Genomic DNA, 15043 nt, shown 5'->3' on the forward strand with positions numbered 1-15043 from the left:
CCCCCCTTTCTCTGTCTCCTGTATGTTCTGATCACTTTTGTTTGGTTTGTTTGTTCATTCATGCTGTGTTTACTTCCCCCTGTGCCCTCTGACATACATGAAAGTAACTCTAAACGGCAGTGACACACAGCTGCTGAGATACCCCATACTGCTTAGCAGCAGGGGGTCTGATAGCTCGACTTATCTCAAAAAACCCTGGTTTAACCCACTCCCCAATTTTACTTTTCCCTGAAAACAATCATCTTTTCTCATTTATACAATATAGTCATCCCCCACTGATTACTTCAATGCAATATCGCTCCATTATATAGGGTAGAGCCCAACCATCAGTCAAACAATTGCTTCAAAAACGTCTATAATCAATCATCAGAGCTCATCATCTTTTTTTTATGTATTCCAGGGAGTTTACTGTGGTTCTGGTTGATTTAGCACAGCTCTAATGTGCCGGACGTAGTCATGAATTGGAAATGAATAAATGCAAAGTGAGACTTGGACTGTTGACCAGTATCAAGCTGACATGACAGCCATGCATGCAGAGATGGCATATGTTGCCCAGTGTGGCTTCTGAGCCATCGCCGCAGGAGAGTTTTGACTTGGCTGCTGCATTATGCCCATTCAGGTGTTCATTCATACATTACGTTATATCTGGCCGAGGTCACAGCGCCGTGTTCTGAAAAAGGGCTCCGGGTAAAAACACACACTTGTCATTAAAAGAAAGAAGTGGAGGAAGTTTTCAGGTCCTTTCCTTTCACTTTAAACAAGTGTCACTACATGAATTTAAATACTGTGTTACAAATAAAGTTATGTATTCAACATCTTACTTAAGTAAAAGTACACAAGTATTAATTATCAAAATATACTGAAGGTATTGACAGAAAAATAACTGGTTCTACAAAAAAGGTCCATTGTAACTGCTATATTATTATAATAGATAGTTTAAACTAATGCATCATTGCATCAGTAGAATTGTACAGGTGTAGCTGGCTAAGGTGCAGCTAGTTGTAACCTCTTCAGGTGTCCCTACTGCACCCTCAAAGGGTCACCAGCTAAATATGTGACAGAATTTTGGGGGCAGGAAGAAAGAAAAAACATGTATTCATCTTTTTGGGCTTTACTCTAACCTCTTTGTACCCCAAACAGATATTTGAATAAAACCATTTGAGAAATTCAGAAAGGAAATGTCTTTTTGCTGGAATTGCTAATAACTCGTAGACATGGAACATGACAAGCAGACAAAAAAGGGCACAGGCCACAAAGGTTGGGAACCACTGGTTTAATCTTTCAGATGCTAATTCTAAACTAAAACTTATCATGTGTTTGTATGTAAAATAATTAATCAGAAATGTAACTACACCTACAGCTACATCAGATACATGTAGGGGAGTAGAAAGTACAATATTTCCTGCTATAATGTAGTGGGGTGAAAGTTTAAAGTACTATAAAATGGAAAGTACAAGTACCACAAACTTGTCGTACAGGTATTGTGTTTTGTTCAAATCTCAAAAGCCCCACTAATATATCTCCATTAAAACTATGTTTATGGCAACTGGAGATTCACTGTATCGTCTTACCAAATGATAATCTCTGCTAGTTGAAGCAATTACACTGCAAATGGTGCAAATTTAAACAGCAGCAATCTGTGTCTTTGCTGCTTAGTGGGAGGGAGCGACCCACCAATTGATATCATCACAGCGAGACTTGGTAGATCTGAAACTAAATGAATCTCAAATCAAAATCAAATGAATCTCCTCTTGAGTAGACTATCAAAGACATAGAGAAATGGAAGAAAAACAGAGTGTGCTTTGGAGCGAGGTGCCTGATGCACTCTGTTCTCAGTTAATCATTTTTCTGCAGCTCTCTCCTCTCTCCCCTCATAGCTCTCTCTTCTCTTGTGTTTTTTTCTCTCTGCATGTCCACTTTCATCCTTTCATCTCTCTCTCTTTCCATTCCTTTCCCTCTACCTTCATCCCTGACACCTCAGCAGGCAAGGTGGAGGGTAGAGTCTGGATACCAGGCAGGTTACCCTTAGCAACAGACCACCCGCCCCTCTGCTGCCAGCGTGTTTCGGGTTGATCTAACTAGCTTTGGCCCCAGTGTTGGCCCCTTTTTCTGCCTCATCATCTCCTGTGATTGGGGAACAAGCACCCCTCCCCTCTTTTACTTCACTTCGCCCTCCACAATCTAGAGCTGACACGAGCCGGCTAAGAACACAGTCTGCTGTAGATGCCGGCCATTAGCGTTAGCATTTCAACACCTGTTCACGGACATGTGGGTGTTAGCACTTCTAACTTCTAAGGCAACGTGCAGACACAACATTGGACAAACAAGGGCTGTGACAAAAAACTTTTTTTGTAGTGTGTGTGTGTGTGTGTGTGTGTGTGTGTGTGTGTGTGTGTGTGTGCTTTGTGTGTGTTTACATTCATCAGCCAGTCTGTTTGTGCCTGGAAGTGCGTGCCCAGAATAGTATGTGTACATATACAGATGGATGAGAAGCAGCGTCTCTCTCTTTTTTTCTCATTCAATAAACTGTGGTCCAAGCGTTGCACGACACTCAAAGACCTGTTTATGGTTACCACATACAAGACAAGAGAGACACTGTCCATCCCATTTTATTAGAAACAGTCTGCCACCCGCCTCCATTTGTAATTTGCCTCTCTTCCTACAATAATTACCATCCATTTTGTTAATTGGGATGATGTGCAGCTTTCTCAAATAGCTACTGTTGAAGGTGTTTTCCCTTTCTCCCAGTGTGGTTTTGGTTTGCATATTAGCCCAGACATGGTAAGGAGAGCGTGCTAAATACAGAGGGCAGCTCTTCAAACAAACTCAAATCTTTGGTGTGCCTATTCAAATACGTTCACCCCGTGACTCTTTACCATAGACTGTGCAGAATATGGACGGTGTCTCCATGACGTCACCCATCGGTTTCTGAAGAGCCGTTCAGTAACACTTTATAATAACTACACGCTATGAAGCATTAGTTAAGTATGAGTAAACACTTAATTCATCATTTATAAAGCATTGTTCCTACATTAACACTCATTAGTATTTAATACATTTTATATTTTATATCTAGCCATGTTCTCCTGAAGGATAATCTCTTTGTTTTGGTTTTAACATGAATGAATGGCTGATTGTGTTTTGTCTTTTTGTCTTGTCCGTTTAGAAGACAACTGAGACTTGGGTTTTGAGGCACTGATGGCCTTTCAATGTCATTTATAAATGCTTTGTAAGGCATAGATAGTCCACACTTTAGATGAGGTCACACAAAATACTTAACTAACGACTAGTAACACCTGAATTAATCATGAATTGCAGTATTAATACGCATTTATAAAGCATATATTAACATAGTCCCTAACCATTAGTGCATATCTAAATCATATACTTATAAATGCATGAATAATGCACATCTAAATAAGTTCTTAATCATTTATTAACACTTTATTAATCATTTACAACGCCTTAATAATTGGCTTGTAATATATATAATACAAATGAGGAATCCATCATTTATAAAGTATGAAAACACAATCATCAAACACATAATTTACGAGCTTATTAATCAAGAATAAAACATTTTATAACTGTTGTTATAAATTGTTTACTAATGAATGTTAATGTAGGAACAATGCTTTATAAATGATGAATTGTTTACTCATACTTAACTAATGTTTCACAACGTGTAGTTATTATACTCAAATAATGTTCAAAGTGGCCGTCACCATCTTGGCAGTGACGACACAGCCTAACTCTTGAACGACTTTGTCACTCAAAGAGGCCACGCCCTTAATTATGTATGACTTTAAGACATCATCCCATATGGTTGTCATGAACAGGGGTATCAGCTATAGAGACCAAAAACAATTTTTGTTCCACGCTGTAAACATGTTAATTTCTGCTGTTCAGTTGGTCATTTTAACATGGGGGTCCATGGGGATTGACTCGCTGTTGGAGCCAGCCTCAAGTGGCCATTTGAGGAACTGCAGCTTTTGTCTATATTTTTCAGCACCAGAGTTTGCTGCTTGCTCTTTGCCAAGCAACTGCAGCGATGCATGTGATTGTGACTGAAGGTATTCTCTATGGGTAAACACACTGAAAGGTCAAAAATAAAGTTGCTTTGTGATTATTATTTTTTTGTGTGTGGTACAATGGTGCTTTATGACTTTAATTTATTTTTACCTAAACACTTTAGTCTCTTTTGTTACAGAAACACACAATATGCTGTGTGCAAATACAGACATTGGAAAGTTGTTCATTTCAAATAAATGAGGGGACAAGAGAATGCAGGATGAATTGTGTCCCTGCTTGATTTATTATGAACTGGTTTCATTCTGGGATTACCAAATAGAAAGTGCTCGAATTCAGCAGCACATTAAATTAAATATCTGCTGAACAGATTCTAATTTGATCACCAAGCTGTTTCAATTTCATTAGCCTAGTCCCTAATGGACTTTCACAGCATATTATTCCATCTAGCACAAATCCCATTCATTGGCTACTTTTTAATTTTTTTTCCTGAATGAGCCCCCTGGCGCTCGGGGACCATGTGGCTCATCACGGTGCAGTGTGAGGTCAGACAAAGCTACTTTTTCTTTAATGGACGCTGGTGCAGAGCTACAGCAAGTAAATCAAATCAAATCAGAATGTTCACTGAGTAAATGCAATCAAACTAAAGAGTCATTCCCAGCACCTTACAGCTGTTGTAAAACATCAGCCCAAGCAGAGCATTAATACAGACATGGCTGTGTGTGTGTGTGTGTGTGTGTGTGTGTGTGTGTGTGTGTGTGTGTGTGTGTGTGTGTGTGTGTGCAGGCAACTGAGGAGCTTTGCATTTGCATACGGCCAGATTATATGTAGTCGTTGACTGGAGCCCTCTGTTGTCATGGTGCAAATGAAGTACATAGCAGCAGGTCAGGCAGACAAAGTTTTCTTTTTCAGTCTCTTCCATGTATGATATGTTCTATATTATCTCGCAATTACATCGGCTTCTCCTTGCCACTCTATATTATCCCTTTCAATTCAATTTTATTTGCATAGCTAATATCACAAATCACAAATTTGTCTCGGAGGGACTCGCCAAGCTTCTGTGATTTAGCAAGCCTGTAATTATGCCGTACGCATTATAAATACTTCAGCTGTGTACCTGACCGTAAACACAGATGGAGCAACACTCAGCACCTGTAAATGGATCTGCTCTGGAAATTGTTTAGTTTGGCAATCAATGATAACATGTTAGACCATCTGGTTATGTATTTTATGAAGGCACATCATTATGTATGTATATACTGTATATATTCTAAAGGTGAAAAATGGATAGGTATTGGTGTCAGTGGTGTTATTTGTGTCAATACTTCCATTACAATGAATTTATAGCTTGAATGTTTGGACTGATCAAATGCAAAATGATTTATTTTTAGCAAATCAAATGTATTACTTTAGTGTAAAATAAAAAATAAAATCAAAGACCCAAATTTCTCAAACACGTCAATATTTGGTATTAGAGGATTTAATATTCAAGGGCTTTATTTATCCTATGTACCTGCTCAATAATAATAATAGGTGTGTGCAGTGAAATGGCACACTCTTGAGGCTGTGCTAGAAAGACAAGTGGGAAATACATAACAATAATTAGAATGAGAGCAAAAAGCATTAATAACATAACTGGTAAGTGTGTAGATGGGCGGTGTAATTTTCAGTATACAGTATATATACAGTGGATCTATATTAAGGAAAATTATATAATAAACTGTTGTACAGCGATGCAGTAGAGGACAATGTGCTTTGACAAGGCCAGGTCAGAGGACAGAGTGCATCTTCCTGATGGACTGACGGAAGTTTATTCGTCCATAGTTCATGAAATTAAGTACGGATTCATTGGCGGTACAGGATGCAGCAATCAAAGGTTATTTCAGGGACAGTGCTTTACTGAGACAACGCAGCCGAGTAAGACATGCAGTAAAGTATAGTAGTGATGATTGGGATCAGTGCGGTGTCAGTACTCTAAGTTCCAAAAGCCTGAAAGTGATAGTGTGGAGCTGGAGAAGACTCTGCGGTAACATTGATAAATGTTTTCACCAGGCTGTCCGCCATTAGTGTCAGGGCAAGTTACAGCCACAAGAGCGGACAAACAGGAAATAGAGAAAGAGCGGGTGTAAATAATTGATAAGGCTGACCCTGCGCGATTCATATTCTGCGGCAGAAGATCAAAGAGCGAGGCTCAGAGTTTGACATTGAGCCCGGGCAGGAGTCAAAGCCATTACCTTCCCCGACAACGCGGCCGCTTGTGTTTGTATTAAAAATGCAATGACTCTTCCTCTTCAGTCCGGGCTAACATTAGCTGGCACCCCTGTGCATTAACCAACTGGCTAATGGACTCGCTAGTATTACCCTCGCAATTACCTACAGTAGCACTAAGTAGAGTGAGGTGGCAGCCATTTTGTTCCTGTCCATTCGATGAAGCCCTCTCTGGCTCTCTCAGGTGTGAAATATAGCCTGTGTTAGACTTCTGGCTTCTTTTAGGTGTGATCAATATTTCAGAGGCACTAGGCCTCTGCGCCTTGTATCCTCCCACATGGCCTCTCACAACAGCTCGGCAGCCGATTATGAATGTCTGAATGAACGTTTGAGCCAATTAATGATTAATGGAGTTTTACAGTTCTCAGAGAAATGTTTATTTGAGGAGTGCATTAAGACTGTCGTTGTACAGAGGCAGAGCCCCGAACCCTGCAGCCTCTGCTTCTAATGTGAGAAAGTAAAACCGTGTCTGCAGTGTTTTATTCAGTCCCGCTGCAGAGTATATCTTTCCAGAATTAGTGCCTTTTTGTGGTCCTTGTCTGTCAGCAGCACTACATATGCATCACCGCTCTGAGCAGCTGCGTGTGTATCAAATTGAACTTTATTCATGACATTAAAATATGCATTTCTCCCCCTTCTTTCTTTTTCAATACTTCCTATCCCTTTCATAACTTTCTATCCCCTTCATGACCAGCCAAAGACAGTAATTCAGTCAGTTTATTCAAATTACAATAAAACCATGTGTTTACACAAACCGCTTGTGACATCTAGACACACAGATAGTTTGGGTTTATCTGCCCACGTTTTGAGATATCTGTCTTTGAGATTCTGCTGCCACACAAATACAATGGGGGGTATGGATTTTTTTATTTGGTGCTCACCATATTAAAAATGAAAGTCTCAGCTTTTGTGACTGAGTCATTGGCTTTGATACTCTGTGTAACCCCACAGAACTCTGTGTTCCAGGTTTTCAATCAAAAGACTTTCTATTAAGAAAGAGCCCCTATGAGGTCTTCTGTTGTGTGGATTATAAGGAGTGACGAGGACACATTGCTGTTCAATTTTTTTAATGTGCTCATTCAATGCAGTGAGTGTCATAAATTAAGTGATACATATATGTTATAAATATTTTTCTTATGGTTCAACAAATTCCAGAAAAAGACCAAAATCAGTAATTTGTTAGTCCATCTCTGCACTTTTCGACCCCCCCCCCCCCCCCCCCGTCTGTGGCAGTCAGCCCAAGGCCCATTGATTCTATTTTAAAAGCAAATTTAAATTAATATTTTCATATTTTAAAAAATGGTCAAGTGATTTCCTTAAAGAACTGGGCACTGTGGTTTTTAGCTACCATAATTCAAACAGGAGTAAATAGTGCATTTTTTGGGGACTATTTTCAGTGGCGGAATGAGACACTCTCTAGTGAGTTTTTACATCAGCATGATGGTGAATATGGGATTGCATCAAATTAAACTTCAATGTCCATGTTTATTGACATGAAGGAACATGTCATGCAGTACAACAGTGTGATTTATTGGTATTTTTTTAAAGGTGCTCAATATGGAATGTAGTTCTAGTTCTATTGCCTCCATGAGGCTCTCATAGAGTGGTGCAGGACTGAGTCCTAAAACCCAGAAATGAGTCAGCATTTTAGCACTTCCGGTTCCCTTGTCTCGAAGTCATTGTGTTTTTTGGTAAGATGTCTGAAATAATGTTTGTGGTTAACACAAGCTGAAGAGATTTTAACTTTTTGTTCTACGACATACATCAGTAAATATTCCTCTGGTGAATTTAGAAGATTTTACGTGTCTTAAAAAGTGGCTAAATAAGACAAAAACAAAACGCCATCACACCGACTAGTCCATTTTACAGCCTTGCTGTGTACATGCACTCATGTGACCGCAGTGTACTTCATTTATAGTCTAACGTTAGCTTTATTACTTCTGCCGACTGCATTCACGCATTAAAAATCATAAAAGTGTTAATTTCTGAAGATTATCTTCCTGAACAGTGCAGAGCGACCGCCATAAGCTAGCTAGTGGGACACTACAGGGAGACTCACATGCACTAACATGCACTGAAATAGCACGTACTGCCGACGCGGCTATATAAACATAGCACAGAGCAGACATAGAAGAAGTGTGATTTCACTCATTACTCCTCTAAATCTTCACATCAATAATAGATATTTGCTGCTATATTGATGCTCTGTATCCCGTATATAGAATCTTAACAGTTCAGGACAATGACAGAGCTCTGTGGCACAGAGGTGTTAGATATGATTAAAATACCTAAGCTAGTAAAATCAACCCATTGTTACTTTCAGTCTTTTCATGAGATTTGTTAACAATAAGAAAAATACAGAATATTGACAGACTGAAGGCAGAAATGTCATGGACAGATTCCTAAAAACCTGGACGAATAAAATGAAAACAATCTGCATACAAGTGACAAAACAAAATGACAAAATTGATCCAGTTTTTCACAACTTGTTTGGTTGTACGAGTTGTATATTTGCTTTGTATGATTGATCCATTTAATTCATTGTGGAAAGGGAGGTATTTTTCTGTAATAAGGGCTTTCAGTTTCACCGGTGGCGTTACACAATTTCATGAGAAATATGCCAGCTCTTGCCCAGCCCTAGAGCCTGTCGAGTTGTCAGTACATTCTGTACATGAAGAAATGACTTGCACTAAAGGCCAGCACACACACAATCCCCTCAACTGCCTCTAACATCCTACCCTTTAGCAAATTTCTGACTCTGGAGCCTGATGCACACAAGAACAGACAGCTACAAATCACTGCGCCGTCTATGAGTTATCTCTGTCAATTACTGGCGATAAATGGCTTTGGCACTGTGAAGGCCAGGTGCATCAATCCACCACGTCTCCCGTTGTCCTAGCTTCTATTCTCTATTGATTCTACTTCCACTGCCTCTATGATCCACTTTTGATGGCCCCCGACCACAAAAGCAACTTGAGCGCTGATGTCAGATGAAAGGGTGGATATGTAACCCAAACTCCCACCCTGGGACATGTTCACATTCTAGATATCAGATCTTCCTCCCTCCCAACTGAGACTTAATATAGATCCACTGGAGTCATCCCGCTACAACTACTCTGTGCCCGTACCAGATTTCAATCAAGGTTTGATTGAAATGCAATACCCTTTGTGTGGGGAAAAGCTCCCACTTTAATAACATTCTGTGACCTTAAAGTGCTTTCAATGCACGTCTTCTTATAGGAGATATCTGGCACATAACCCCATACATTTCTCTATTTCTTTCTCAGTCTCTACACCTCTTTTGTCAGCTTTATTTCTCCCAAGCAGAGCTAAATGTGCTAATTCTACCCATCTCACCTCCACAGAATGGCTTTCAGATGTCTATATCTGTCTGGGGCCTGTGGCTTAGCAGAATGACCATTCAGCGGGCTGGGGATGGGGTCTATTGTGAGCGGCTCGTCCCCTGTACAGCAGTTGTCTGCGAGGGGCTGTCAGTGATGGCGGTCTGCAGGATCGCCCACCACTGCTTTGAGTGATCCTCTCTCCTTTCACTCTGCCCGGGGCGCAGCATGTGTTGGAGGCATTGATCGGCCCTGAATTGGATTGTGGCGGGCCTGATTACTGATGTCAGTGTGTGGCGGGTCACGTGGGACCGCCGGAGCTCCTCGTGCAGAGCCAGGGCCAGCTCGCAGCGGAGGAGGAGGGGAGGCTTGGAATTACATTTAGCAGTCTTAGTTACACAGAGCGTGAACACAACATGCCCACACATACTGTACACTTAAATGACGCACAGACAAACTGCCAGCACAATCTCATTGAAAAAAGCAGCAAAAACAGTCAGCATTGGTGGTGTTAAAAAGAGTGTGTGGGACGATGTTTTAAGTATTAAAGGGCTTTAGCACATCTTACCAGTAAATTATCACCTTCCCCACTGTAATGATGTCATAATTAGACTGTTGTTTGGACATTGCTTTGTATTTTTTGCCACATGATGCTCCTGAAAAGCTTCTGTTGCAAGGTTACACTACACGATTTTCTGTGTGTGTGTGGGTGTGTTTATGTGTCTGCCTGCGTTCAAGTGTGTGTAAGTTTGAAAGTGATTCTCCGCATCATTTGTTTACGCCTGGAATAGTGGCCATCATCTTTTCCACTAAAAGAACAATAGCCATTTTCCCCCTTTGCTCAGGAGACAATGAAGTGCCTTCCCGCCTCGCGAGCGACAGGCCAATAAAAAGCGTAATTGGATCTGTCAATCCAACATTGCTGCAGCGTGGGGGTGGGCTGGCAGGTGGGTGGCGGTGGCGGTGGCGGGAGGGTAGCCGGACAACAGGAGTAATGCAGAAGAGGAAGGAGGAAAGAGAGAGGGAGAGCTGTGCCACTGTGAAGCACTACCACACCCCCCCCCTCTGCACACTGCCCGCAGGCACTCAGCAACAGAGGTCTACAATTGTTGTGTTTTGTTGTTTGTTTGTTCCAGGGCCAGGAGGGTGATGATCTGTCTTTGTTTGTAGGTATTAGTGGGTCGCTGATGTGGCTTTGATGCGACTACACAGGAGAGCCGGGGCTGCCAGAGCCTCTGAAGGTCACAGTGGATGTACTAGTGCTGATGTGTCTGTCTGTGCTTCGTATGAGCTCCGGCCGTCAGACACAGTGTTTTCTCATACCAAGGAAAGGTCCTGTCATTAGTCAGGAGAGCCAGGATGCTTCAGTAGTATTCTTCACGGTACAACACACACACACTGAACATCAGCGTGTCACATTAAATCATCAGCATATTCTTGTGTGTGCTTACCTTAGCCAGTCTAGGTGCATAAAAGCGTGCACGCACACTTACGCACGCACGCTTTTATCGTATTCATTTGTCTGTTGCTCTAAGTTTTAATGACAACTACTTAAATTAAGAGCCCATTTACAACCTCTCTGACAGAGACGCTAAGTGCGCATTCAGATATTCTGCTCGCCTGGCTCCCACTCTGAGCCCTACCAAGGCTTTTAGGAGATGGCTTTCTCGTGTCTTTGGTGACGTTCTTTTTCCATTATTAGTCGAGCTGGAGATTGTTGGAGCTGCTCTGTCGTTCATTATGGTCTCAAGCACCGTATCTCTTTTTACGAATAGACAAAGGGTGTTTTAAATGTACAAGTGAGGCACTGAATACAGTGCAGGTCTTCAGACCGCCTTGGTAGTTTTAAGTACTTGACGCAGAAACTACAGCATGCACATTCAGTGCAGGTTCTATGCACACAGTCATTTTACTGAATACCTTGAACGACTTTCTTCATCCTTAAAAACTTAAGAGGGATTACCTTTCTGCTGGATGCACTGTACCTTATATTAAAACAAGAATCCCCCTCCCTCTAAGAAACAAAAACAGGGTCCTAATTTAGATGAATAAAAAGAGAGCCGTCTGCTGTCTTCCAAGGTTTCCTAGGTGCTCTACTTAAGGAGTAGAAATGTAGGAACTAACTTGATTTAAAAGTTAATATTTGTTCCTTGTTGGTCTCATATGTATTTCTTTTTCCTTTTTATGAATACAACAAAAATGCCTTAAGAGTAAACTAACTCAGCAAAATGTGTTGCCGGAGAACAAAATCTGAGGTCATGCTGGCACCAATAAAATGTCACACTTCGTTCATTACTGTACACTGCAGGTTTAGTAGTGTTATCATATTTCACGTGGAGAATATTTGAGAGTGTAAAAGCATTAGGGACTGAGTAAAGTATAGGTTGGCCTTATTAAGTGCTCTCCTACAGTATTAAGAGCCTATAACATTAAATAGAGATCAGCAGGTTCAAATGTTGTCATTTAAGTTGTTACCATCCAGCAACGCTTCAGAGCCGACGAACGCTGTTACATTCAACTCGCCACTATTGAGGTCCGCATTGTAACAGTTAGCCATGCAGGGCCAGTCTCAGCTGAACAGCTAACAATGTGTCTGCCCCCTGTGTCAGTCTGCTTAATTTTGGTTTCGTTATGAGAAACGGTCCCTCTGCTCCGGGCTTCTAAAGTAGGTAATTACACTGAGAGATTCCCTGTGGGGGATTTAACAAATGACACAGAAAACACAGCCCTTCCCCTTCGCCACTCACTCAAGCCCTGCCTTCGCTCTAAAACCTTTTGCATGTCGCACCTACATGCCCGAGAATACGCAAGCAGTCACAATAAAACATGGTGGCAGCTCATGAAAATGGAGTGGGTTAGAGGGGAGAGGAGTCCGGAGATGATGCGGAGGGACGGCGATTTATAGACACAGTAAAACTGGGTTTAGCATTAGGAGCTAAACAAAACGTATGGCATTCATACAGTTTGTAAGGACCGCAGCAGAAAATAAGGCTTCTGTCCTGCCAGTTTTGCAGTGACAGGCTGCAGGGAGCATTACTCATCATTACAATCTCTGCTGGCAGCCTATTTTCATCACATTACAGTGGTATAATGAAGCGTAGCGCTGGCGTCCTCAGGTTCTCTTGAGTAGTTCGCCATTAGCACCAGCCGAGGGCATTCATCCAAGTAGCTTTATTGAACTTTTTACAGTTAGTTTATTGTATAATTAATTTGTTACTGCACAACAATAGGTGGAACCTTGGCACAGTAGCAGTTCAAATTAAAAAATTTGTCTCGCTTAGCAACAGATGTGACTTATTGAGAAGTAGAGCTCTCTGCGTTTGATACCAAATGCCCGTTCAGTAAATCACAGTCTTCAGATGTTTTGATTCATTCAGTGCTGGAATCAGACCGTTAACTTCTCCTGCTCGTCTTCTCTTTGTGTCTTTTCCAGGAACAAGGTAAAGTGGGTGTGACATTCAACATTGGGACAGTGGACATCAGCGTTAAGGAGACAACCACGGCCATAAACGATGGCAAATACCATTTGGTCCGATTCACCAGGAACGGGGGTAACGCCACCTTGCAGGTGGACAACTGGCCGGTCAATGAACATTTCCCCACAGGTACCGCCCCTCTTATTCCTCTGTCTGATGGATTTCTGCTAAAGTTAGGGGTCAAATTACTGTTGCAAAACCACTGGACACCATCTATTTGTTTGAGCAAAGGGCACAACCAAGAATAAAAAACAAGATTCACTCTCTCATCTCAGAAGACCAAGTGGCATGCAGTAGCATTAGCTGTCTGTAGCAAACAGAGCCTCATGCCCTTACACCTGACACCACAGGAGAGAAGCACGCAAGCTGCAATCTTTTGTCTTGCGAGAGGCATTAACTGTGCAACATCTGGCTGGTTTGTTTCAGGGAAGGGACTGAACGGCATGGAGAGGCATTTGGTGGGTGGGCAAGCAAAGGAGAGGATAGAGGCAGAAACCAAGGGTGGCCTGTTGGCCAGATAAAGCTGCTGCCTCCCTGTATCTCTCATTCCCAGGTCAGCTGAAACAGCACAGCAGCAGAATACAAATAGGGTCATCAGACACAGCCCGCTCCATGTGGAGGCTCAGGCGCTGCCTTCATTTGGAACAGAGATGTGCCTTTCAGCTAACTAGGTGAGAGAGGGAGAGAAAGGGAGAGAGAGAGAGGGAAGGGGAAAAAAAACATCTCCTGCTTTTACTTAACAGTCCATTAAATTGAGTTGGCTCTCTTGGTCTTTGATATCTGTGTCTACATTGTCAGCCAGCTGAAGGGAGCCCCCCTTTGTTTCCTTGTTCCTCTTCAATTTCACTCCGCCAAAATGAGCAGACACACAGGGAAGCATCCTAGGCACAAAGTGGCAGTTGAGGTGAGGAGAAGTTGGGGTGACAGAAGATGATATGAAACTTCATTGATCTCTAAGGTAAAATTGTGCCGTGGCAGCGAGACGTAATTGGACAGAAACAGATGTAGAATAATATTGAAGATTCAATAGTGTTATATTACCAGATGTGGAGCTAATGTGAACAGAAATGTGTCCATAAATACAACCGTGCGGCACTAGTTTTTTCTTTTTTTCAAACTTTGAAAATAAACTGTGCAAAAGCGCTGATGCTACCCAGTGGTGAGGAGCAAACAAATAGGAGTTGATCCCTTTCACTTCTCAGCCCGATGTCTCAGCAGCCCTACAGCATGCTCCTCGTTGCCTGCCATCACCGAGGACAGGGCAGCCTCCTCTCCTGGCGTGACCTGGCACGCTGTTTTGGTTTGGTTCAATGCCAGCGCAGGTGACGCTAATCTCTTCTGTCTCTGGCTTTCTTTTGCCGTCGGCTGTCTTTCGCTTTCCTTTTTTTGACCAGATAAAGTTAGACGGGTTTCATAACTACATTTCAGCCACACTAATACTGGAAAATACTGAGAAACTCCGTAACATGTGGCACACAACATGCACAGCAGTGACATCTCCACCACATACTCATTGGAGGAATCAAACTAATCAGTCAGACGAGACTGCATTGTTGCACAGAGCTAGTTTTTGTCATAATGATATAAATCTCTCAACTGTTCTCCATCTTTCACAGCCAGTAAGTTCAGTCCGTCAAATAATCTAAAAGTGCCGTCTGCATCAGAGCTCAATGGTTGTTTTCTCAACCTTCTATCAATACGTCGATATATATGATCCAAATTCAGCATCCATTCAAAATTCACTGCTAAATATCCGGTGGGTTTGCTTCTCAGTCGAAGCAATGCACAACAGAAAGAGCTCTGACTTTTTAGTTTTGGATTTCTTCTATGTTCCTCCATTGAGGTTTGTTCCCTTTTCTGTCCGCCTGCCATTGTCTTGGAATGGAGTTGAGGTCGGGGGATCGAATGCGTGGTAATTTCTTTTTCTCT

General features: G+C 41.9%; 1 protein-coding gene across 7 annotated transcripts in view; it reads left to right on the forward strand.

Annotated features, from left to right (window-relative positions):
• The window catches only part of nrxn3b (neurexin 3b), a 273391-nt gene that overhangs the window by 217799 nt on the left and 40549 nt on the right, over positions 1 to 15043 (forward strand). For all 7 annotated transcript variants that reach the window (XM_068708636.1, XM_068708639.1, XM_068708638.1 and 4 more), the window contains one exon: positions 13072 to 13243. In XM_068708636.1, the coding sequence (XP_068564737.1) occupies positions 13072 to 13243 (172 nt within the window). The remainder of the gene's footprint in view (positions 1 to 13071; positions 13244 to 15043) is intronic.

This window comes from Cebidichthys violaceus, unplaced genomic scaffold, assembly GCF_023349555.1.
Source record: "Cebidichthys violaceus isolate CVI_PGR_0920_01 unplaced genomic scaffold, fCebVio1.0.p SCAF_14, whole genome shotgun sequence".
NCBI classification, from domain to species: Eukaryota; Metazoa; Chordata; class Actinopteri; order Perciformes; family Stichaeidae; genus Cebidichthys; species Cebidichthys violaceus.